The sequence below is a fragment of the Melospiza georgiana genome, chromosome 3 (genome assembly GCF_028018845.1).
Source record: "Melospiza georgiana isolate bMelGeo1 chromosome 3, bMelGeo1.pri, whole genome shotgun sequence".
NCBI classification, from domain to species: domain Eukaryota; kingdom Metazoa; phylum Chordata; class Aves; order Passeriformes; family Passerellidae; genus Melospiza; species Melospiza georgiana.
In genome coordinates, this window is record NC_080432.1 from 74,909,120 (window position 1) to 74,932,083 (window position 22,964).

Genomic DNA, 22,964 nt, shown 5'->3' on the forward strand with positions numbered 1-22,964 from the left:
ATTTTTTTCCCTTTAGTCCTGAGCTAATCTAGGGACCTGGGATAATTCTAGAGCCTCTTCCCAGTACAGCTCTCTGCCAGTGCTCCATCTAATTATTATTATTAACTACTACCACTGTTCTTGCCCAAAAGTTTTTTATGTTTTCTTGTTTTACCTAAAATATTAATTCTTTCTTTCAAAAGGCTTCTCCCACCAGGACAGCAGCGTAAGGGGAGGCACAGCAGCTCAGCAGCCTGGCTTGGATTAAACCCTTGAATGGTGGAGTAGAAAGGGAGAAAGACAAGACTATCTGGTTTGGTAAGCCATGAGGCATCCCTCATGCCCAAGAAAAATGCATGCAAAGAGGGGGGAAGGGAGAGATAGCAGTAATTGGAAATCCATTTCACTTGTATAAAAGTGCTAATTAGTTGTTTATCTGCAGCCACACTGCTGGATTCACAAAGGCACACACAAGTTACAGCGATTAATTACCAGCAGGGTCTAGAAGATTGTCTCCATAATTTAAATTTGTTATCAAGCAGTAGCCATGGGTGATTCAAAAGCAAACAGCAGAACATATATATATATATATATTTTTTTTTTCTTCTTTAAAAAGATAATGTGGTTTTGTTTCATAGGACTGGATGATAAATTTATTGTCATTTTAACCATTATTGTTGTTTTAGCAACAGATACTTGACCAATATGCAAGTGGTACCTTTGGAGCAAGTAATTTTTTTTAACCTCTGTAGCTTATCTGTCAGTAGAAGGAGACACAGGTTAAAACCATGCAATAATTTATGTCAAATTTGAAAAGAGTTTTGGATGAAGAAATACAAATAAATGAAGAAAAAAATATTTTCAGAAATATTTATTTAAATTTTGAATAATAGTTTGTGACCTGGCATTCCTACTTTAATTTAAGAAATGAAAACAAATGACTGATTTTTCCAGATTACTTTGTTGATTTGAAGATAAGTTTTTTTTCCTGTTCTCACACTCAGTATAACAAGCAATTGATAGCACATGCTTGCATTGTCCATCCTCCCCTGAACATAAAAAGGTTTTAAGGACTGAATGAGGGAGAAATTTAAACAGAGGCATCCTATGAGCAAAGAAAAATACATGAAAATGCATTGGATAAAGAATTTACCTATTTACCAAAATACTTTGGATAAAACATCTAAATATTTTATTTCAGTTGTCAAAAATACATTATGATAATAGAACAGCACTGGATTAAACTCACACAACTCCAGCGGGATTGGAAGAATCCCAAAGATTTTGGCATGGGATCATTTTTTTCAACATGTTTTTGAGAAGATTTGATCCTGGAGCAGTAAATATAATTCCCTAAATAAAAGTGCTTTTCATAATTATTTCAGTAGGCTATTTTTGACACGTTTGCTTATTTGCAAATGATTTCCAAGGAGCGCAAGGTAAAAGTGACACAATTGTATTTTCTTGTTGTAAAAAGTTCAAGTCATGAAAATATTTAGTATTAAAAATTACCCATGACCTCTTCAGCAGAATATTTTTTGTCTAGGAAGCTGTTTAAAAGAAGCTTAGAGTGTTGTCCAGCCTGCATCTCAGCTGTGTTCCTCACAGGCAGTGCGACTGTGGCATTTTCTGTGCTCTGCTGAGCGGCCACAGAACACCTGCAAACAAGATTTTGGAGGCACCACTTCCAACCGCTCATTAAAAGTCCCATTTCCATGTTTTGTAGGTCACAAAAGATCTCCTTTTTCTTTCCCCCCCAGGGATACTGCAGCCAAGAAGCAAACAGAAAGCTTTACTAAAATGTTTAAAAGCAGAAAAGAGCAAAAAAACCCCCAGCAGAATAAAGTTCAAGCCAACACCACCAAACTGTGTTTGGTACAGTACAGCCTGTTGCTCGCAGCTGCCTTCAGAGGTGAACAAAACATTTTGCTGGATCCAAGGACTCCCTGCTCAGGAATGGGCTCCCCGCAGGGATGATGCACAGCGCCTCGCTGCTCGCCAGTGAAATGGGGGATCGGGTGGCAGCTGCTCACTGTTGGCCTCCCCTTTTAATGTGCGTGTGGTAAGTCACAAATTCAAAGCAAAAAGTTGCATGAAATGGAGCTGGAACTTTATATCGAAATCTGTAATTGAGCATCTTGGCCATCAGCCACAAAATGTCCGATTAATCTGTCTAAAAAAAAAAAAAGAGCTCATATGTCAAAAATGAGAAGTTAAAATCCAAGACCAGCCCTTAATTACCAAGCAATGACCACAAAAAACCTCACAAATTCAATTACCTGAAATATTATTACTTGATAGTACTTTAGTCTTCTAATTTGGACATTAAAACATTCCTTAGTAAGAACAGGGAAGGGCGAGACCAACACTTTTCCCTCTGCCAACAAACTGAGTCTTGCAGCTTTTGTTGAGCAAAACACTTTTTTATTTCAGATTAATATCTACTTAGACTACTTAACCTTGTAACATAGCTGCCAGGAGCTAAGTTATGAGGGAACAGGAAATTGAAAAAAAATGAAAAGAAAAAGAACTGAAGAAAAAACTGAAATAAAAAAGAAATCAAGCAAGTGTTCATTTATGGAAAATAAGCTTTGTGGCTTTGTGAGAAAGGAAGAATTTCTCTTCCACCTTTCTGCACATGCTTATTATTTTTAAAAATTTTATACCAAAATGTCCACCAGAGAAAGTCAAGTAACAGTGATGAATAATGAACACATTCCAGTGTTAAAAAAAAATAATTCCAAAACATTTATGAAATCGGGTATTTCAGGGGGATTTATACTTATCCCTTTCAAAAAAAAAAAAAAAAAAAAAAAAGCTTACAATTAGTAGAATCGTGATCCATATCACAGAAGATTAAAACCTTTAACATATGAACAAACGCTGAGGAAAAAGTTGTTAATAAATTAACAGAATCAAATTTCAGTCACCCAAGTAGAAGAGTCCCCTTTCTACCAGTTAGTTTAGACAGCCAGTTCTCTCCAGCTCAAAAGCCATCTGCACGTCTTTAGGTTGTCATACTTGGTTTGATTAAAATGCTCACACAGAAAAAGAAAATACAGACTTTTGAGAGATCAACAATCTTACTGACAAGCTGCATAAAAATCAAACATTAAAAAAAAAAAAAAAAAAAAAAAAACAACCAAAAAAAGCAGCCAGACAAAACAAAGAGGCCAACAGATAAAAGTTTATTGGGGTAGCTTTTGTTGTGAATCATTAATTGCTCAGTTTATAAGTTTACAAGTTTACCAGTTTACAAAGGGCAGCCAGATACCTTATCCAAGACCACCACAAATTTTGCCCCAACAATTTTATAATGCGCTTCTTTTGGGTCACTAATTTGAATGACCCACTGAAGAATCAAAATGCAGGGAGTATTTTTCACATGGAATCATCATTCCAGCATCGCTGTCATCCTCCTAATGTCACTGCACCGACCTGTCAGTGCACTGGAACACTTTTGCACAGCAGCTTGTCAGGGTGCCTTGCACAGGGGAATTGCAACTTCCAGAGGTCTTGAAATGCTTTCTTCAGCCTTCATATGTGAGCTGTGGTACTTTCACACTCAGAGAGCTCTCTGGCAGGGATCTCGCTCCTCTGCTTGTGAAAACATTAAGTAATTTTACTCTTAGCAAAACAATTAAAAACTAAATACTCAATTCTCACTGAGCAGATGCACAACTCCACCTGTGAAGTCATGTATTAATGATCTCTGTCAATGCATTTGGCCAAAAAGCCAAGCTGAGATATCCCCTTCATTTAAAAAGTGTGTTTTCTGTTTAGATATGTCCACACAACCCACAAACTGATTAAAAATTTTCATTTAAACAAAATATATTCAAGATCAAGTGTCCAAATGAAGTCTTGCTCCAAAAACAAAAACAACAGCAACAACAAACCAAAAACCAAAATCAAAACCAAAACCAAAAAAAAAAAAAAAAAAGTTATAGATATTTGACCCATCTAAAGAAACATGATTTAAAAGGCAGGTAAGTTAAAATCAATGTTTTTCAGCAGAGAAGAAATTCAGGTCAATATTGCTGTATTAGATTTCATATGAAAACCACAGGATATGAAAAGCTGTGGTACCTCAGAAGATGATTTGTAATACTGAAAAAATCTGTGGGAATCTCAATGGCATATGGCTGCAGGCTTTAGCTTTAAAAATTTTTGGGGACTTATGATCCACTTTCAAAGAAACAGTAAAGTTGTGGGTGTAAAGAATCACTTAATAAAATCCTTGTGTAATTTTTTACATATAGCTAAAGATTGTGGAGTCAGCAAAGCAAAACCTGGAAATGTTAGCATCTTTTTAGTTCTCATGTTAGTGTGTCCTTTTTTATTTTCATTTAAACAGCTGCTGATGGGAAGTTCCTCTCCTTTTAAGGCTGGCACAAAGGATGATATTTTATCACTGAAGAAGACAAATAGAGGTTGCAGAGTCTTCCACCCTGGAGATAGTCAAAAGCTGTATGGACATGGTCCTGGATCCCTGTCCTTGCTGACCCGGCTTGGGCAGGGTGGTTGGACCAGATGATCTGCAGAGGTCCCTTCCAACCTCAACCATTCTGTCATTCTGTGATCTTCACTAAAAAGAATGATTTGTGATGTTGCAAGAATGCGCTACTAATCACTTACAACTGAATACTTGAATATGATGTAAAATAAAAAAAGGAAGCGAAGTATTTTTAACAAGGAAAAAACTCTCAAAGATAATTGTAATTGTTTATATAATATTTACTTATTAAATTTTTATTTCCTAGAAAATGTCTTTCAGCTGAATGCCTGAATGTACTTTAAATGTTGTAAGACTAAAGAAAATATTCTCTTGCCTGAGTTCTCTGAGTCTTTATTTGATGATGAGCAGACAAAACAAAGGTGGTAGCTTACATCTTTAAACATTGCATTTAATTGATGGTTCATCATGGCATACATGATCTTACATCTAATTGGTAACAAAACTGCCATTGCCCACCCCTACTCTTCTCTGTGTGTTTGAAGAGAAAGAACTCAACAACACAAGGATGTAAACTTAGATTTAGAAAGTTTCTATCTCAATCATCAGTGGGGCCTTTCCTTTTCCCTGGCTAGTGAATCTGTGTAAGATCCCAAATCACAGCATTTGTTTCTCAGTGCATGCCCTTTTTTGTGCTTTCTCAGGAATGCTCACTCACTCCTGACTCCTCTAATTACATTTCATTCTTGGTACTGGCAAAGAGTGTAAAATAGGGACAAGTGGCTGGACTTCAAATATGTGATCATTCTTACTAAATTTACTGTACACGGTGTATATTCTATCACTGTTTCTTCCTTCCCCTGGCCAGAAGAAACTCTCCAAAAGCCCCAGAGTGATTCCCCACAGCTTGCATGCAATGGAAACCAGTCACCCTCACACTGGTGGTTGAGCAAAGGCACAGTCATTCCCAGCAAACTGTGCCTGTAAGAAAAAGGGTTGCTGAAACAAATTTGAGGTGTGACAAAAGTCACATCTGGGTTAAGTAATGTTGGATGGTTGTAAACAAAAGGTTAACTTGTCCTACCTCTTGGAGACTGTAGTATTTTACCCAACACCCCCTTCATAGTGCCCCATAGTTTGCAACTGTATTTGGTAAAAGCTTACCTTCCACAGCCTGAATGTGGAAGGGATTTGCTTTTCTATAATTTTCTATCTATTATGGGATCAGACAGTAGCAACCACCTGCTGTAACTATGATGTGAAATGAGGAATGTGCTAAGATTCACCGCTCACTGTCTAAATGCAGCTAGGAAATACGTCCTACAGGAATAAATTTGCTTTTCAATTAAAAAGTATAGCATATGGCTTGCTTAGGGATAGAGGAAAATCAACATAGCAGGAAATCCCCATGCTGACACACTCAGGTTGGTGACCTAATCAGGAAAGGAAATTACTTACAACAGCCCTACAAGCAGGGGTCAGCAGCCTCTGTGAAGCCACAGCCAGTGGTGTTCAAGGCTTGGGCTCAGTTCTCATGGTGACATTCAGTCACATCTATAGCACCTTCTCAGACTGCCACTTGGTTAGAAATAATAGAGCCAGAGATCAAATTAGATTAAAAAGGCTACAGTGGAAGCCAAGAAAGGTTGGCTTCCTCCTTCCTGCTAAACTGCTGGTGTCAAGCTGCTTTATTCCCTCATGGGTTTCTGTTCTTCCCAAGAGATCATGTACTCTTATTTGTTTTTGTAGATCTCTCATGCATTGCCTTCTACAAGTGCTTCACGATCCACTGATCCACCTTCTGATTACAGCTGTGCTTTGCCACAAAAGAAACTGCTGGTAATTCCCAGGAGAGCTTGTGGGGCAAAGACACAACTACAGGTGGGCAGCACTGCATACACAGATGATTTTGGGACAGTGGGTCTGAGTGGTGGGATGCAAGTATTCCCTTCAGCCATATGTGGGGTGGAGGGTAAAGACATAAACACTTCAGCCTCATCACAGGGTGCTCTGTCCCAGCACCTATCTGTGTTAGTGGGGAACCAGGAGCTGAGAAATACTGCAATGATCTCTGGCAAGCCATTGCTGTGCCCCATGGGGATGCTAGCTCCTCCTTAGGGTAGGGCAGGATGCCAGAGTCTCAGTGAAACCATATTAAGGTCTTTTCCAACCTAAATGATTCTATGATTCTATATGGACACTGTAACACACAAATTGAGGCCTGTAAGAGAGGAAGAAAGTCTGGCATGGCTTCTCCGTGGTCCATGTCTTTCACAGGCTGGTTCAGAGGCAAATTTAAGGAGTGGTATCAGGCAATATGAAAACCCTCAGCTTTTCTGCTGTCAGAGATCATTAGGATTTTACCTACATGCCTTCTTGCAGCAATAGAATCTCAGCAGCACAGTGCATCAATACACAATATCAGCCCCAAAACTGCTGAGGGCTGGGTGCCCCCTGGGCCACCCAACCCCCTCACAGCTACATCAAAGCTGTGAGCTCTCCCCAGAACTTATTTGTGAGTTTTCTTTAGAGTCTGCCCAGCTGAAAAGTACAGTGGCATTAAATTGTATACGCAATTTATTTTTTTTTAAACAAACAAAGCCTCCAAGCCTGACAGGCAAGGGCAGGGATGGGATTAGGCAAACATCCTATACAGACGGTTCCCCTTTCTGCCTGTCAGCTTGTAAGTGCTTTCTCTTCTGGAACTATACAGTACTAACTGAGCCGGAAACAGCTATTTAAAAAGTGATTATAGTGTGACATTTTTGTTGGACCTAACATCCAGCCATGTGCAGCTTAAATGTCAGCAAAGCTATTTACTACAGGGACAGACAGGCCCTAGCATGCTTAAATCTACCCAGCATCTTAAAAGTGGTTGCTGTCTCCACTCAGTGCACATGAATGACACCGAAGGCAAGATGTGAAGTGTAGCGCTCCGTAAGCTGCGATGATTGACTAATGTGCTGGGTGGCATAATGCATTCAGCAAGAGGCTCACAGGGAGGAAGGCAGAATAATGGATAATTAAAGTCAAGCTCAGGTTAGAAGGCAGAGGCCCATGCAAGAGGTTCCCTTGGATCAGCAAGAGCATGCCTATGGCTGGTGTGTTTTGTTCAGGGGTGTCTGAGGGGCTCAAATATTTGGATGAAAGCAGCAAAGCAGAGTTTTTTTACTAGTGTAGGTGCTGTATGGGTCTCATGAGAGAGGAGGGAGTGCCACCCGCAGCTGCGGCCAGGGATCCTGCCCTTAGAAAATCCCTTGGAGCCCCTGCAGCGGAGCACGGTGGCCTCAGGGTCTGCTCCCCCTCCCTCTCTCCCTGCGGGGCTGGCAGGGCACAAACGCGGCCGCCCAGCCGCGGCTGCCAGCCAGGGTGACCGAGGGGAAGGGAGGCTCCAGAGCCCTGTCACCCGCCGTCAAAATAATGGCCGAGCAGTGTGCGAGGGGGGCAGGAAGCTGAGGCAGCTAACCGCGGGCAGCCGTCCCTGCGTGAGGGCCCACAGGAGCGCGGCGGCTCCAGGCTGCAAACACACACACAGCCACAGGGGATGGACAGAGCTCTCTGCGACACAATGCACATAGAGGTATAAGTACCTTCATAGGCCCCTAATGGGACCAGAGGCATATATTTGCACAGGTTTCCAGCCCGATCTGCTTCTCAGAGCCTAAAATAACAAACAAATCAGTGTGCCTTTATTTTGAGAAAACGGTGCTCACAGTAATAAGGGAGGGTGGGGGCACCCAAAAGGAAGCAAAGTTGTGATAAAACTTCCATTTTGTTCTTTCTTGCATGTCAGGGGGAAAAAAAGTACATTATAATTCACAGTGCCTTTCAGGGTTTATTTTTCTTTACATTGTTACATGCCTGATCACATCTGATTTTGGAAACTAAGCAGGGTCTGACTTGGCTGACATTTGGGAGATGGCTGAAAAGCAAGAGTCTGAGCAGGATCTGTGTGCTCATTATATGAATGTGCAATGCTTAAAAGCATGACTGCAGGAATAACAAGGACATTCACAGCTTTTCTGTATCTTAAATACTAATTTTCTTCATCTCTAGCAACGGAAATAACGCTAGGACGGAAAATAATATAATAAATATGAAACAAGCATTTTTTAAAATAATAAAAATACACTGCTTGTGAATACTGGTTAGTACTTCACAAAAAGCACAGAAAAATCCTTTGAGCAAACTGATCATCAGATCATTAGAGACAGGAAATAAATTCTTTGGTTTCTGTCTGCTTGCTGTTTACTAAGTGCTGTTTACTACAGTGGCATTTTGTGGCAGGTGATTGTTAAAATCCCTTCAAAACTCATTTAAGTACAATTAAGTGAAAACAGTATAAGCTTTTTAACAGAAAAGATATCAGAAGTAGCAGAGGATTTTTTTTTTACATGGAATTTATTCTTGCTGTTGGTGTTTCCAGTGACAAAAGGCTTAATTATATCATAGAATGGTTCGCTCATTTTTGCTTTACCTTAGAAAATTTCAGATGACCAAGGCTGATCTGTTACAATTTCACAGGCTCACAAGAAAGAGATATAATTTTAAAGGAAAGCTTCTTCGTTTAAACGTGTTCCTTAGTCAAAACAAATTCCGTTTTAAAAACAATAAAAACTGTAACTAGAACTCCCTCTCTTGCTGTCTTACCAAATGTCATCAGCAGGTACCTCTCAGATTCTGAGGAGGCTCTTTGGGCCAAGGTGAGCTTCTTTTTTTTTTTTTTTTTTTTTTTTTTTTTTTTTTTTTTGTTGTTGTTGCCTTCTACCCCAGCAAAATTAACAAGGCAAAACCAACAGGGAATATGCCATAAAGAAAACGAACATCAAACAGATATTTGAGTATCTGTCTTCCACCTTTAAACAAGAAAGAAATATGATATGGCAAAGCGAGGCAAGATTCACATGCCATGAGCCTCTCCCACACAGTGCCCAAGATGCCCTCATTCAGTTTTCCAGTCCTTCTTTGTTATAGCAAAATGTGAGGGATTTCTAAATTCTGATTTGGATGCATCCCCCCAGAGCAGAGACAAATCAACAATTACTGAAGCAAGGCAAGTTGTTTTCAGTTTAGCAGGTTTTTTTCTAAGCCAGGCTTGTGGTGTCATTTAAAGTTTGAATGCTTCCATTCTGTGAGAAGACCAGTGGCTTTTCAATAGCAAAAGATCAAATGATGTTAATCAGGCAGTGTGACCTAATCCTCTAATTCAGCTGCCTTTTTACATTAAAAAATGTTCTGCTCATGTAAGATTGATTTGCTCTTAAATTGACTTTTTATTCCCCAAAATGTGCCTGTCTAAAGTTCTACTCTTGGCCCTGTAGATCCATTACACATATAAGATAAAACAACTTTTTCTTAATTGTGAAGGTTTAGATAGGCTAATCCTAAGGGTTCTGATAGAAAATCTCTTGCTAATCACAGAAAGCCCAAGATGTTATGCAACAGCAGCAAGAACATTTTTCTTTTGGGTAGTGATTCCACTGGTTAGCTACACTGAACAGGGACAGTTATTGCTGACTACTGGACTCCTACCATAAGTGTATGTTCTCCTCAGCCTTCTGATATGGAGAGGAATGCTTTACAAGGGCATGTAGTGATGGGACAAGATGGAATAGCTTTAACCTGAAAGAATTAAGTTTAGGTTAGATATTAGGAAGAAATGCTCTCCTGTGAGTGTGGTGAGACATGGGAACACGGTGCCCAGAGAAGCTGGGGATGTTCCATCCCTGAAAATGTTCCAGGCCAGGTTGGATGGGACTTTGAGCAAACTGCTAAAATGGAAGGAGTCCCCACCCATGGCAGTGGGGGTGGAAGTAGATGATCTTTAAGGTATTTTCCAACCCAAAGCATTCTGTGATTCTATGCAGTCTCAGCAGGAGATGTCCAGCCCTTGGCACAGATATCAGTGCACGGCGCCTCTCTCAGGTGCCTCTCACCAGCTTTGACTCCCCACACAAGGGAGAGTGGGGCTCCCTGGGCACAAGGACACACAGTACAGCATTGTGAGGCGCATGGCAGAGTGAAGGGAGCCACAAGGCACACATGTACTCTCACTCTTGAGGTTTGCACTTCTGTACCTTTAATGAAGACTTCTTGCAACAGATTTTCACAAGCTAACTATACAGTTGCTAAGATTGCCTCAGACAAAGGAAGATATTATAGTCTGGAGAACTAAAATGACCATTTATAGTGTCTGGCAGGTGCTCATCAATTGTGTGGCTATTAGGAAGGGCATCAAGGCTGCTATTCCTTCCTGATGGATCTGTGATACACAATCATTTTGCCTGTCCACTGAACTACACAACATTTTCTTTTCTTTTTTTTCCCTCCCAGATGGTACTGAATTAATCCCATCAATTAATTACTTTTCCTGAAGATATTTTGCCAATACAAGGTTTACTGTGACCATGCTGGCAAAACACATAAGGGTTTTCAAAACCCAGTGAGTTATCATTGGTGCTGCATTATATAAACCCCAAACTGATTATGATCCACCATAGGAGTAATTACCGGGTCTCCTCCCAGCCACCTGGCATTTGGGGAGATGATTTTCACATTACTGCACCAAGTGTGCAAAGCAACTCCTCTCCCCCAGAGCTATTTCTTAAAGAAATGGAAGCACAATTTCAGTCTGGCATTGGGTAGCAGCAACTGCGGTTGAAGCGGAAATCTGTGGGCAGAGAGCGCCATCTCCAGCTTATAAATCATAATTACTCTGCGGTAACCAGCTTATTCGGGATTTCTTTTTTGAAATAGCCATCTGTTCTGGCAAAAAGATGGAGAAGAAAGCCAGCTGAGACTGATGAAAGATTGAGACTTAAGCCTTAGCACTACCTTAATATCCTGTAGGGAGACTTTGCTAATCCTTGCTGAAGTTTCTGAATTACATAAAAAAGCTGCTTAAAATTGCATGGAGCTGATTTGTTTCTGTTTTCAGGCTACTTACTGAAGAGTAAAATCCTGACAGAGCTAATAGTTGTACTATGCCAGGGTCCTCCAGCCTACTGAGAGTCCATCCATTTAACACTACATGAGATGCATTTGATAGGTACTTGGAAAAGCACATAAACTATATATATGAGTAGTGTCGAAGAACGACTGGGTGGAAAACCAGTGTCAATAAGCAATATGCAAAACCAGCATATAAAGTGCATGCAGAGGAATTATGTACATATAAATGCTACAAAATTGACAAATATTACAAAAATTACACTGAGGCAAATGCCTGTGAGTCCAGCCTCGTGGTTATCGCTCAGGTGTTCATTCTAAAGGAGTTCCAAAGAGGACATTATGAAACAAATTACTCACATAGAAGGCAGACAGCCCAGGACAAAGCATGAAATTCTTATTATGGATGGTTTCAAGAGCTGTCAAGACAAATCTGCAACAGGTGTGTGATTCATTTCTACCAGAAAAGCTGTACTGCGACACCCAAGGCATCTATGATTGTGTACACAGGTGTAAAGGGGATAACTTTCCTGACCCTTATTGTTTTTGATTGTGGGAAAACAGCCTTGAAATGGTCACTAAAATGTTGTCTGGGCTTTATTATTAATTTAGGCGTTTAAATATTTACACAAACTAAAGTAAAATACTCTGCCATCTGTTGATAGCTGGCAAAACTGCAGATGTTCTTTCCTGAAACAGACTGCATCATCACCACGTTCAAACCACTATCCGCTATTTCAGCTGAAAAGATAAAAGTAGTAAAGAAATGCAATGTATTTTGAAAATCTACCAATTGTCAGGTAAGCCGCCGTGTTATCTATTCAACTCATAAAAGTGACGGATGTGCTTGCAGCAAGAGCCCACAGAATAATTTAAAACTTATCAGCATGACTATTATTGATAACTATTCATTCTTCTCGAAACAAGAAATGAGTTTGCGCTGCTCCTTTTTTTCTCTTTTTTTTTAATTTTTTTTTTTTTTTTTTTTTTTTTTTTTTTTTTTTTTTTTTAATCACGGCAAAGGTCACCGAGATGCTCCGTTTTGACAGAGCTATTCCTGCCTTTCCCTCCTCCTCCCTGCTGGACCTCAGCGGAAGAGAGGACAGGACACGCCTGCCACCTTCCCTTTCCCGATCCACTCATGCCCGTGAGCAGCCCGGCTTCTTTTGCAGTCGCAGCCCGTGTCGTTCTTTTTTGTAGTGAATGAACCCCGAGCAGCCGGAGCTTGGGGGACGGGGTTCCCCCACACGCCTGCGCCCGGGCCCCGCTGCGGACGCGTCCTGGCAGGAGGAGGAGGAGGAGCCGCGGTCGAGCCCGTGCTGCCGGCGGCCGATGGCGGCGGGCGGCGGGGTCGGGCTGCTGCCCTTCCTGCGGCTGCTGGGGCAGCTCAAGGTGGGCGCAGGGCAAGGGCCAGGCGCGGGGGCTGGGGCCGGGGCCGGATTCCCTCGGCAGTGCCCCGGGGCCGGGGCTGGCGGAGGCCGCCGTGAGCCGGAGCTACGGCCCGCGTTGTGCCAGCGCAGCAGGCCCGGCCGAGCCGCGGCTGCGGCCGGGACTCGTGGGTGCCGCCGTGTCCCGGCTGGGCCGAGCTCCTGGCCGGGGACAGCCTTGGTGGGCCGGGCTGGGCCTTGGGGCAGGCGTTCGCTGCGAGCATCAGAGCTCTCCGGAGCGTGGAGGCCGTGGTGGGGCGGATTTTCTGCTGGTGTCTCTGAAACGACGGCCTGCAAAACCGAGGGGTTTAACCTTTACAGTGCCATTGATACGGTCGTATCCGCCCAATAATTCTCTTAACAAAAAAGTGGAAAATGTTATATAAAGTTTAAGAAAGGCTGCAACCAGCCTTTAGAGTATACGAAGGGGGATAAATTCTGCAGTCTCTTAGCCTTTTGGCTTAGTTGGGCTCGATGATGTCTGCGGCCTTTTCCAGCCTGACTGATTCTGTGATTCTGTGACACGAGCAGAGAGTACCGCGCACGGGATGGGTGTACAGGAACGTGGCAAAGCCAGAGAGCGTCTCCGACCACATGTACAGGATGGCGATGATGGCTTTGGTGACTGAAGACAAAAACCTTAACAAGGACAGGTGAGACTGCCTCTCCTTATCACGACCATATGTTAATGTTGTGGGAGAGCTGCAAACAAAAGGCTAAAGAAGCTGTCGTCCCATGTAAGAGCTTTTAAATCACACTGAAGGAATTTGAAATCCTTTCCCCTCTTTTCCCTCTATCCTTTGGACAGGGTCCTGTTTACCTGGTCGTTTGAAAGGGGTAAAAACTTTATTGCTTAACTGTGAGTGTTGAGGCAAGTCCTTAGTGCAGAGGCTCAAAGCTGGTCTTCTTTCAAGTAGTAAATAAACAGGCTGAAGACCCTTGTTAAAAAACAATGTCAAGCAACAAACAGCTGTGTTAGACTATGTCGATTTTGACAGACTGGAGGAGCACTCCGCAGCAGTAAGGAGCCACAGAAAGCCTCTAGGATAGCAGAGAATGCTCTAAGAGCTAACATGAAGGCTTTTTTGACTATTCTGCTGCAGACTGGCATAGCTGCAGAGCTGTGAGTGACAGATTATATGCTGAATTTGGGATTGCTCCAATCAGATTACCTTCTACCAGTTGCAGGAATAATGTGAAGTGTATAATGTAGTTAATTACCACAACATCTCCAAAAGTCAAGTATACTAAGGCTAAGTACATTACTTTTGAATATTATGCTCTGGTACACAGTGTATTTATACTTCAATCTACATTTACAAGCAGTAGAAACTAGAAATCAAAAATCAGAATCATGTCAAGGTGGAAAATAATTCCCTTCACAAAAACGTGAAAAATGTTATATAAAGTTTAAGAAAGGCTCGAACCAACCTTTAGAGTATATGAAGGGGGATAAATTCTGCAGTCTTTTAGCCTTATGGATAAGTTTTCAACTTAAAATGCTGAAAAACTAATTATTCTGTCCCTCCTTCTTGTCAGATGCATACGGTTAGCTTTGGTTCATGATATGGCTGAATGCATTGTTGGAGATATTGCTCCTGCAGATAATATCCCAAAAGAGGAGAAACACAGGAGAGAAGAGGTATGAACATAAGGTGTGAAGCCGCAGCTGCAGAGCATTCTGTGTGTTTTTGTGTTCTGGTGGTGATGAAGGAACACCCCAAGCAGTCACTGTCATTGGCATTGGACAAGCCTGCCACAACCAAGTAGAGTTTGCAGCTCATTGAGATTTTTGTACCTGTAACATGACCAAGTACAAGGTTATGGAAGAATCTTGGAAGTAATCTTCACCTTGGACCTTTTGATAATTTGGTCTTTGTTTCTACCTTTGTTTATTCCTGAACTAGCTGCAGTTTTGGTAAGCCTGAATGAGTCATGTTCAGCCTCCTTCCCAAGAGGTGAGGAGCAGGGAGTAGGTGCACTGAGTAGGATGGATGACAGTTCATGTCAGACCTTGTGTGTGGTGCCAGATCATGAGGTTGACAGAGAATTCATTTAAACCTGCACAGAACCTCAGATGCAGGTGTCTCTTCTGTTACTGTTGTGATTCTTTGAGTGAGCGTGCCTGGAGTCACTTTATTGCTGACCTTGCACTTATCCAAACTGCTGGGTTGTTGTTTCTGGTATGTGGCATTATTTGAAGAAAATGTAAAGTATTTCTGTAGCCACAGCTAGAGGGCAATGTCATGCCTCAGAAAACTCCTTAGAGGCTTTTTTTCATTCAGTGTAAGAACACACAAGGAAGTATATTAAAAAAAGAAACACCAAAATTACAGTCAGTAAAGATAGTACTTCAAGGATGCTAAATGCACCTTAGATCTTTAATTTCCACTTTCTTAGCAAAGAACTTACTCCTAGAGTTAGTCATGGCCCCCAGCCCCTAGTTTTAACCAGATAAGCATAAAAGGGGCCCCCTTTTATGGATGATGAATAATCACTGGAGTGTTTGTTACACTCTTCAAAGAGCTTCAAAACACTGGACAGAGAAAACCTCTTTACTGGAAGCCTCTAAAGGTTGTTGTGTCACTGAGGATCAGCCTTCAACTTTAGTCTCATTTGAATTTAGGCAAGAAAAGAGATTTTGATGCCTAGGTACGTTTAAGAAATTTTCTTAAGTATTTGCAGCTTCTTCTGCTCCCATTTCAGTCGGTGAGGATTTTGTGAGAAGAAGAGTAAAGCATTAAATATTTGGGATGACTCTGAAATACTTTGTTGTAAAAATAGACCATGGGTAGCCACTTCAGGCGGTGGCTTGAGGTGAGTTATCAATACTCTGCTTCCACTGCAGAGTTCTCCTTTCTTCTGCTTGCTCTACAGCCAACATTGAGCTGGCTCCAGAGTTTGCTGCTTGTGCAGTAACTTTAACCAGTGAGTCTCGCCAGCACTAAGGCAGCAGAAAATGAACCTGATTAATAAAAGAAGTTTTGGGGTTTTTTTGGAGGAGAGAGGTTGTTGTTTGGAGTAGGGCTTTTTGTCAGGTAAGTCATTTTAGCCACCTAACCTTGAAATCTGGTGAGTTCCAGAGCTGGAAAGAGGTGAGAAGGAATGAGACCTTGATGCTTCAGTGGTGGCAAGCAATTTGGAACCATATTGTGGCACTATATCCTGTATATGAAGTGGAGAAACAATCATGGCATGAAGCCTTTGTCTTGCTTGTGATGTTGGTTGTTTTAGAAGCAGCCCTTCATGTTACTGACCAAACAGTAGAGATGGCACAGAAATGAGACTGATCAACTGGGGAGCACAAAGAACATGCAGAACAATTTCTGGGGTCACAAGTTCTGCCGGGAGCCTCCTCCAGTGCAAGCTTCCTACAGGGTCACAGCTTCCCTTGAGTATCCCCCTGCTCCGAATCCTCCATGGGCCCCAGGTGGATTTTGGCTCCACCATGGTCCTCCAGGGGCTGCAGGTGGATCTCTGCTCCTCTGTAGGGCTGCAGGGACACGGCTGCCTCACACGATCTTCCTCACAGGCTGCAGGGGAATCTGCTGTGGCATCTAAAGCACCTTTTCCCTCTCCTTCTTCTCTAACCCTGGTATCTGCAGAGTTCTTCCTCACTTCTCACTCCTCCTGGGTGAAGTTGCACAGGGCTTTCCCCTCCCATTAAATATGTTATCCCAGAGATGCTACCACCTTGCTCTTGGCCAGAGCTGTAGCCAAACATTGCCATGCCAAAACAATACAGGAATTTGCTGTGTAGTGGGTGTTTCTGCTAGCTTGGTAACATGTAGATAATTATTCAGAAAATTTAATGATACAAATGTTGCTCAGAAAATACATAAATGGAAATGGCTTCTTTTTTTCAGACAGCTATGCAACAGCTGACCCACCTTCTATCAGAGGACCTCAGAAAAGAAATCTATGAACTCTGGGAAGTAAGTTTGCATTCTTTTAATCCTATGTTAAAATTCAGGGTGACCCATTCCCTTCTTCCCATTTACCTGTGAAATTGTGCCATCTCTTATTTTGACCTCAAGAAAGTGAGATTTATTTGCTTAGAAGATAAAGCCTAACAGTATGAGTCAATGTCAATTTTGGATCATTTTCAAACAGAAGGCCTGGACTTTGATGAAATTTCCATCTTCTGCCCCTAGCCTCTGAGTTCCCGATCAGCTTGTCCAGGGCTTGGTTTGTACAGCTAAAGGAAAGGTTTGTCCTCTACAACCAGCCCTATGAATATAAATTATATATTATTTTTATTACATTATCACTTGCATTTGTGCTGCCATATGCAGCTTTTAATACAGGAAAAAAATAATGGTGGGTGATGGTGCTGTGGTTTATCTTCTGCTTTTTATGCAAGTAATATCTGTGGCTTTCATTTCTTTCTAATAAAGTCCATTAGACCAAGATACTTAGTAGTAACTTAAAATTATTAAGTAAACTAATGTTTAAACAACTTAAATGTGACCCAAAAAAATTCACTTTTCTACAAACTCCGGAGATTTCTGGTCTTGGATTCTTTAAAAGTTTGTATTAGATAGTATCTTTTGTGTTTGAAGGTGATTTAACCATTTTTATGCAAACCCATGCTGTTAATTGATAAGATCTCTTATACTTGCAAATGAGGGATGATTAGATTATTTCCACACAATTCAAGTTTATAATTACTGTGCTTTATCTCCTCCTGACATACCTCACATGGAGGAATTTGAATCCACAACCTCTTGTCCAAGCATTCTGTGTTTCTTGGACTATATGCTCGGAATCTGCATCTTACATTCACAATCTTTTCTACTTAGAGGGAATTTAAATTCCAAATACTGGCATCCAGTTTCTGCCTTTTGCTACAACACCCTGTTTGTGGTTTTCTTTTAGGTTTAGGGTTGTTTTTGGTGTTTTTCCCCTGTTGTAGTTGGGTAGTTTTTTGGTTGAACAGGCAGTGGGAATGGACACTCAGAGCTATATTTTAAGGTAAAGGGGGTTAACCAATATCATCAGATACAGGAAATAATATGTGTGTATTTTTTTATGGAGTACTGGTTCCTTCTCCCTTGAGAAACTGTTACAATTGAGGAAAATGAGGTTTTGATAGATACGGTTAGTTCTGTGTAATTGGGTGTTTTTCTTTGTTGGTCTCAGTCTTTTCCAGTGACATTGTAAGAGCTTGTTCAGTATGGAGTCAGTTCTTTAGCATGTTAGCTTTTCATCATTCTCATTAACCATTATTTAATATGTGCACACTTTTGATCGTTTGGTCTTTGTTTTTACCTTCAGGATTATTTATTGGCACTGTGTCTGCAATTCATTAGCATGAGTGCAACCCACCTGGCAGAGAGGGTACCCTAGAAGTCCACTATTCACATGTAGTCCCTCTAGTGTTAAGTGGAACAACTAGTTGTTCTTTAAGAAGAAAAAAAAAACAAATAAAGAAAATAAGCCTCTGATAACCTGGTGTGCTGTTCTTATCTCAGCTAGCCAGAGACATTTCCCTATGATTTTTTGTTTTGGTGAGTGAAGGTGGTCATGGCCCAGAGCTGAACAGTGCTGAGCAATACAAGATTTCTTCACACTCTTAGCAAGTGAAGAAATCCTTCCTGCTCTGCCCTGCCCTTGTCTCTGTCTCTCTTCGCTTTTAGCTTTACAAGGACTGCTGCTTTGGGTGGTCTTGGTGGGTACCTGGCGAGTGTCATGTAGGGGAGAGGCAGCACAAAGATGCTTCAGACATATCTTCACTTTATAACTTAATCCCAAATATATTTGAAAAAACAGTAAAGTAAATGAGTCAGCACGTTTCAGCTCTGTCCTGCTTTTTATTCTCAAGTGCAAAAGCACGGGAATGATTTTTAAAAGATGGCCTGTGGTGCTGGAATGTTTTTCCAAAGTACAGTTAGGGTTTTTCCAAAGTACACTGTTATTTCAGAGTCTTAGCCACCTGTGGGGAGGAAACAGTAGGCGTTTGTTTCAGCACTGTGCACAGTTGCACATGTAATAGCTGATGTTTCCTGAGGACAGTGTGAGCTGAGGTGTGAATAACATCGGGTGTATAGCACGGAGGTTGGCAGCAGATTGATACTCCCACCTGATTGTTGGAGGTGAAACTGACTTTTACAGGTGAACAGCCCTACTTCTTCTTTTCTTGAAGTTCTTCTTTGTAACGCTGCCAAGAGTTTGTTGTCTTTGAGGGACCCTCCCCCCCCCGCAAAGAGATGATAAAAAACAGAATAGAAATAAATAGGTTTAAGAAAATTAGTAGTACTTAAAGAATTTAAAAATGAGGCAAAGCTCAGGTTGAAAAGAGAAAAACAAGATAAAAACACTGAAATGAAATTTATTATTCAAATAATGATGAAGATGTAACTGAAAATTCAAAGTACCATTGAAATCTATATAGAATAGTAAACCAATCAATTATGGCTATTGAAGTCTGGATTTCTGACTTCAAAGGTAAAGTAATAAGCCTAAGAACAGGCTACAAATAGTATGCAAGACAAGGAAATGACTGTCACACTGAGCATCAGTGTGCTGGAATTACAAAGCCAGTGTCTTTCCACAGTGAATGACACTCACACCACAGTTGTTATCATAAGATGCAGAAAGGATTGCCAGGTTCTGTGGTCAAAAGGCAAACCTCTTCCTGCACTCATGCTGCTCTGTGGAAGTGCTGTGATCCACAGGTGCTGTGGATCTGGGAGCTTAGATGGTCCCAGTGTGCACTTTGATGTGATTAATGGTGGTGGGGATGATGAATTGGGTCAGACCTGCCAATGGCATCAAGGTAACCTGCACAGAAGAAAAGCCCTTTCTCCTTTGGTTTTGGAAATCAGGAGAGTCAGGACAACCTACTCATGAGGCATCTCATAAAATGCAGTAGATTTGGAGAAGAGAAATGCCAAACCTGTCTGCAGCCATCACTGGAAGCAAATGACAGCAAAATTGTTCAAGTTGAGTAGAAATTTGAATCACTCATAAATACATATTGATGATGACTGTAGAGAGGGAAAAGATAGCAGAGAGATTAAAGGACTTGAATTCTGAAGGGGAGGAAACCCCTTAACCACTCCCTATCTCCTAGGAGAGACATAAGGACATAAGCAGCTCAGACAGATTAGAGCAAAAAGATTAGGCAGGAATGTCAGGAGAAATATAAAGAACAACTCCATATAGAAACAGTAAGTGGTGAGAAAAGTGCAAAATAGGTCTTAAAAATAGGTGGTGACAGTGCATAGCACACACTGTGGTAATTAATAGCCTTAGCCAGGCCTGAAATTATTTTTTGACGTAAAATACAGTTAAATCAAACCTATTTTTTAACTTGTGTGTCATGCAGAGTTGCCTCCATATCATCCTTGATTCACCCAAAACAATTGGTGTTTTGAGTTTTATATTATGCAAAAGGTTGTATTTTACATCCCACTGCATTTAATATAAAATTGGCGCGTATTTTAAGTGTTTTGCTGACCACTGTGTGTTTGTAAAAACAAAGAGGAAGATGTAATTGTGCTGAATATTTCTGGATTGCCTTGTACTAGTGAAGAAAGTTCTAGATATATAAAGAGATTTTAGTGTTCTGTTTCAGAGTAACAGAATTATTTTCTTACAACTGCGAATCTTTTCAGGAATATGAAAACCAGTCTACTGCAGAGGCCAAGTTTGTAAAGCAGTTGGATCAGTGTGAGATGATACTGCAAGCATTTGAGTATGAAGAGTTGGAAAAGACACCTGGCAGACTGCAGGATTTTTTTGATTCAACTGCTGGTAAGACATTTGGGCTTTTTTTCTTCCTCTTTCATAAATGAAATATATAATTCCCTTTTTTTTTCCTGACAGACATTCAGAGCAAGTGAGAACTAGTTATTTTGCTCATTGCTCAAGTCCCCTAATATTCCTGGAGAAACTTGATGCATTGTGAACATACCTGACATTTATCTGTAGGTATTAAACCTGAATTTAGTTTATGCCAAATTCTTTTACATCACTTTTCACCTTAGAGAGAGGCTCAGCTTTCATTACACTTGCATTTGTGTAAGGATCTCCCTGAAACATCAGTCTTCATAAAGGAGTCTTCAGTGTTCAGCCATGCTCTGAGAGCAGTTTGTTGGTACTCTGTCAGTGTTTCAGGAATCAGTGAAGTAGGATTTGTTATCCCTAAGTGAGCTGAGTGACCAGCCCAAGGTTCCTGTGAGAACCACCTCAGAGAAATTATTAAGTTCCAGCTGTGTTACTTTTTATTCTATCCACTGCTTTTCATCCTTTGCAGAATATACTGGTAGTTTAAAGCAGAGATAGGTAAAATAATAATCTTTATCATTTTGGCAAGATAGTTGAACACCAGAAGAGGACTGTAAGTAACTCATCCTGTCCTGGGAAAAAAACTAAAGATAGATAAACTCTAGGGATAGGAGAACCAGCAGTCACCCAACAGAGTCCCTGACAAGTCCCATTTATACTTTGGTGATTCCCCAGGGAAGTAATAATCCCTCTGTAAGACTTTGATAGCAAAGGAGAAAAAAGGACAACGTGAACGAAGCTGATAATGCTCTATTTTCTAACAGATGTCTTTGCTCTCCTACCAGAATTTAACAATTGAATTGGGCTGGTGTGTGAGTAGAGCCTGCAGCATGTACCCGAAGCGCACCTGGAACTGGAGTGGTTTCCTGTAGCACGATACATAGTATAGATTATCTTGGTCAGGGTGCATCCCTTTTTCAGCTCTTAAATGTCTTAATAGAGCACAAAATACAAGCTTTTTGTGAAGAAGAGGTGTAGCTACAATTACTCCATAGTTGGATTGAACTGGGAGCATTCACTTTCTTAAAAGAATAATTTGACATTTATTCTGAGCCTAAAGTGACATCTCTGCTATTGTTCCAATTCCAGCCTTTCACATGTGGCAAAATGAGAGCATTTTTCATTAACCTTCCCTTTCTTTTGTTTTGCAGGGAAGTTTGTTCACCCAGAAATACTCCAGCTTGTATCTCTGATTTACATAGAAAGGAAAAAAAGAATAGCTGCCACGTCTCATCCACATTCCTGAGGTGTTCCTAAATGCTGTAGCCATAATAAATACTTTGGTTTATATTCTGGTCATTATTTTTTGTCTTCTAACATCACTATTTCTGCTAGCAGATTTTTTTTCCTGTGCATTCACTGCTGAGAATCCCAGGACCACTTAGAGGGGAGCAGGTAATGTAGTTGCCTTCCAGATCAGAGGCTGTGTCAGGGAACAAAGAATTAGTGTATCTGGGGTTCTCCTTCTTTTTAATCAGCCTCTGATTCATGCAATCTCAGTTACAAAGAGATTCTCCACTGGGGAAGTCCATGTACATTTAAAAATTAGTTGATTGCAATCTAATCTGGTCATGTAATGCACTGTGTGGGGCAAGTGGTCTTGTTCTGTGAATTTCTAAGTATGTATGGATTTAAGTACCTTCAAAATGGGTTAATATCCACTCAGTGCTACACAGAAACGAGACTAATGAGCATGTGTCTGTAGAAGCTCTTGACTGAGCTTAGAGATGAGATTTCTTTGGAGCGCATCAGCCTTAAATGATGGTGCCTAAAACTGGTAATCTCATTAATTATATTTTCTCAGTATCTACTTTGTTTCATACAACTTTTCCCCTGTTCGTGTGTTGTATCAGGGAATGGCGCCAGTATTTCCATGTCTATATTCCTCACTCCCCCTCACCCCAGACTGGCAGTTTTACAGACTCCTTCACAGGTAATTAATAATCACAGAATACCTGAGGTTGGGAGGGACCCTTGGAGTTTGTGCAATCTAATGCAGAAGTCTGTGCATCCATGTGGAGCTGGCTCCCTTCTCCAGGCTGTGGCACGCTGGTAGCAGTTCTGCCATAAATGAGTTTTTGGCAGAAGTAGACACTAATGTAGAAGTACAGAGTGATTGTGAAGTAAAGCTGCAGTGGTGGTAAATGCCATAATGAGGCCAGTGTCTGCACACCCAACTGCTGAATTGCGTGCAGCTGGAGATTAGGACAATGCCATGATTGCCAAATAAGCAAAATTTGCACCGGTAAAACTTACCTGGTAGAGACTTGGAGTTCTCTTCCCTGTCTTCCACCTCATGTCCAATGAAGCAGCTAATAAAACTAATAAATAATAAAACTAAATTCAGTTGTCATATCCTTTAA

At 41.0% G+C, this 22,964-nt stretch overlaps 1 protein-coding gene across 1 annotated transcript; it reads left to right on the forward strand.

The window, feature by feature from the left end:
- The first annotated feature begins 12,094 nt into the window (after positions 1 to 12,094).
- HDDC2 (HD domain containing 2) lies at positions 12,095 to 21,900 on the forward strand. The gene is made up of 7 exons (XM_058021499.1): positions 12,095 to 12,183; positions 12,407 to 12,775; positions 13,342 to 13,463; positions 14,350 to 14,452; positions 16,677 to 16,745; positions 20,430 to 20,568; positions 21,753 to 21,900. The coding sequence occupies exons 2-7, from the start codon at positions 12,587 to 12,589 to the stop codon at positions 21,845 to 21,847; spliced, it is 717 nt and encodes a 238-aa protein (XP_057877482.1). The 5' UTR covers positions 12,095 to 12,183; positions 12,407 to 12,586; the 3' UTR covers positions 21,848 to 21,900.
- Positions 21,901 to 22,964: the final 1,064 nt, after the last annotated feature.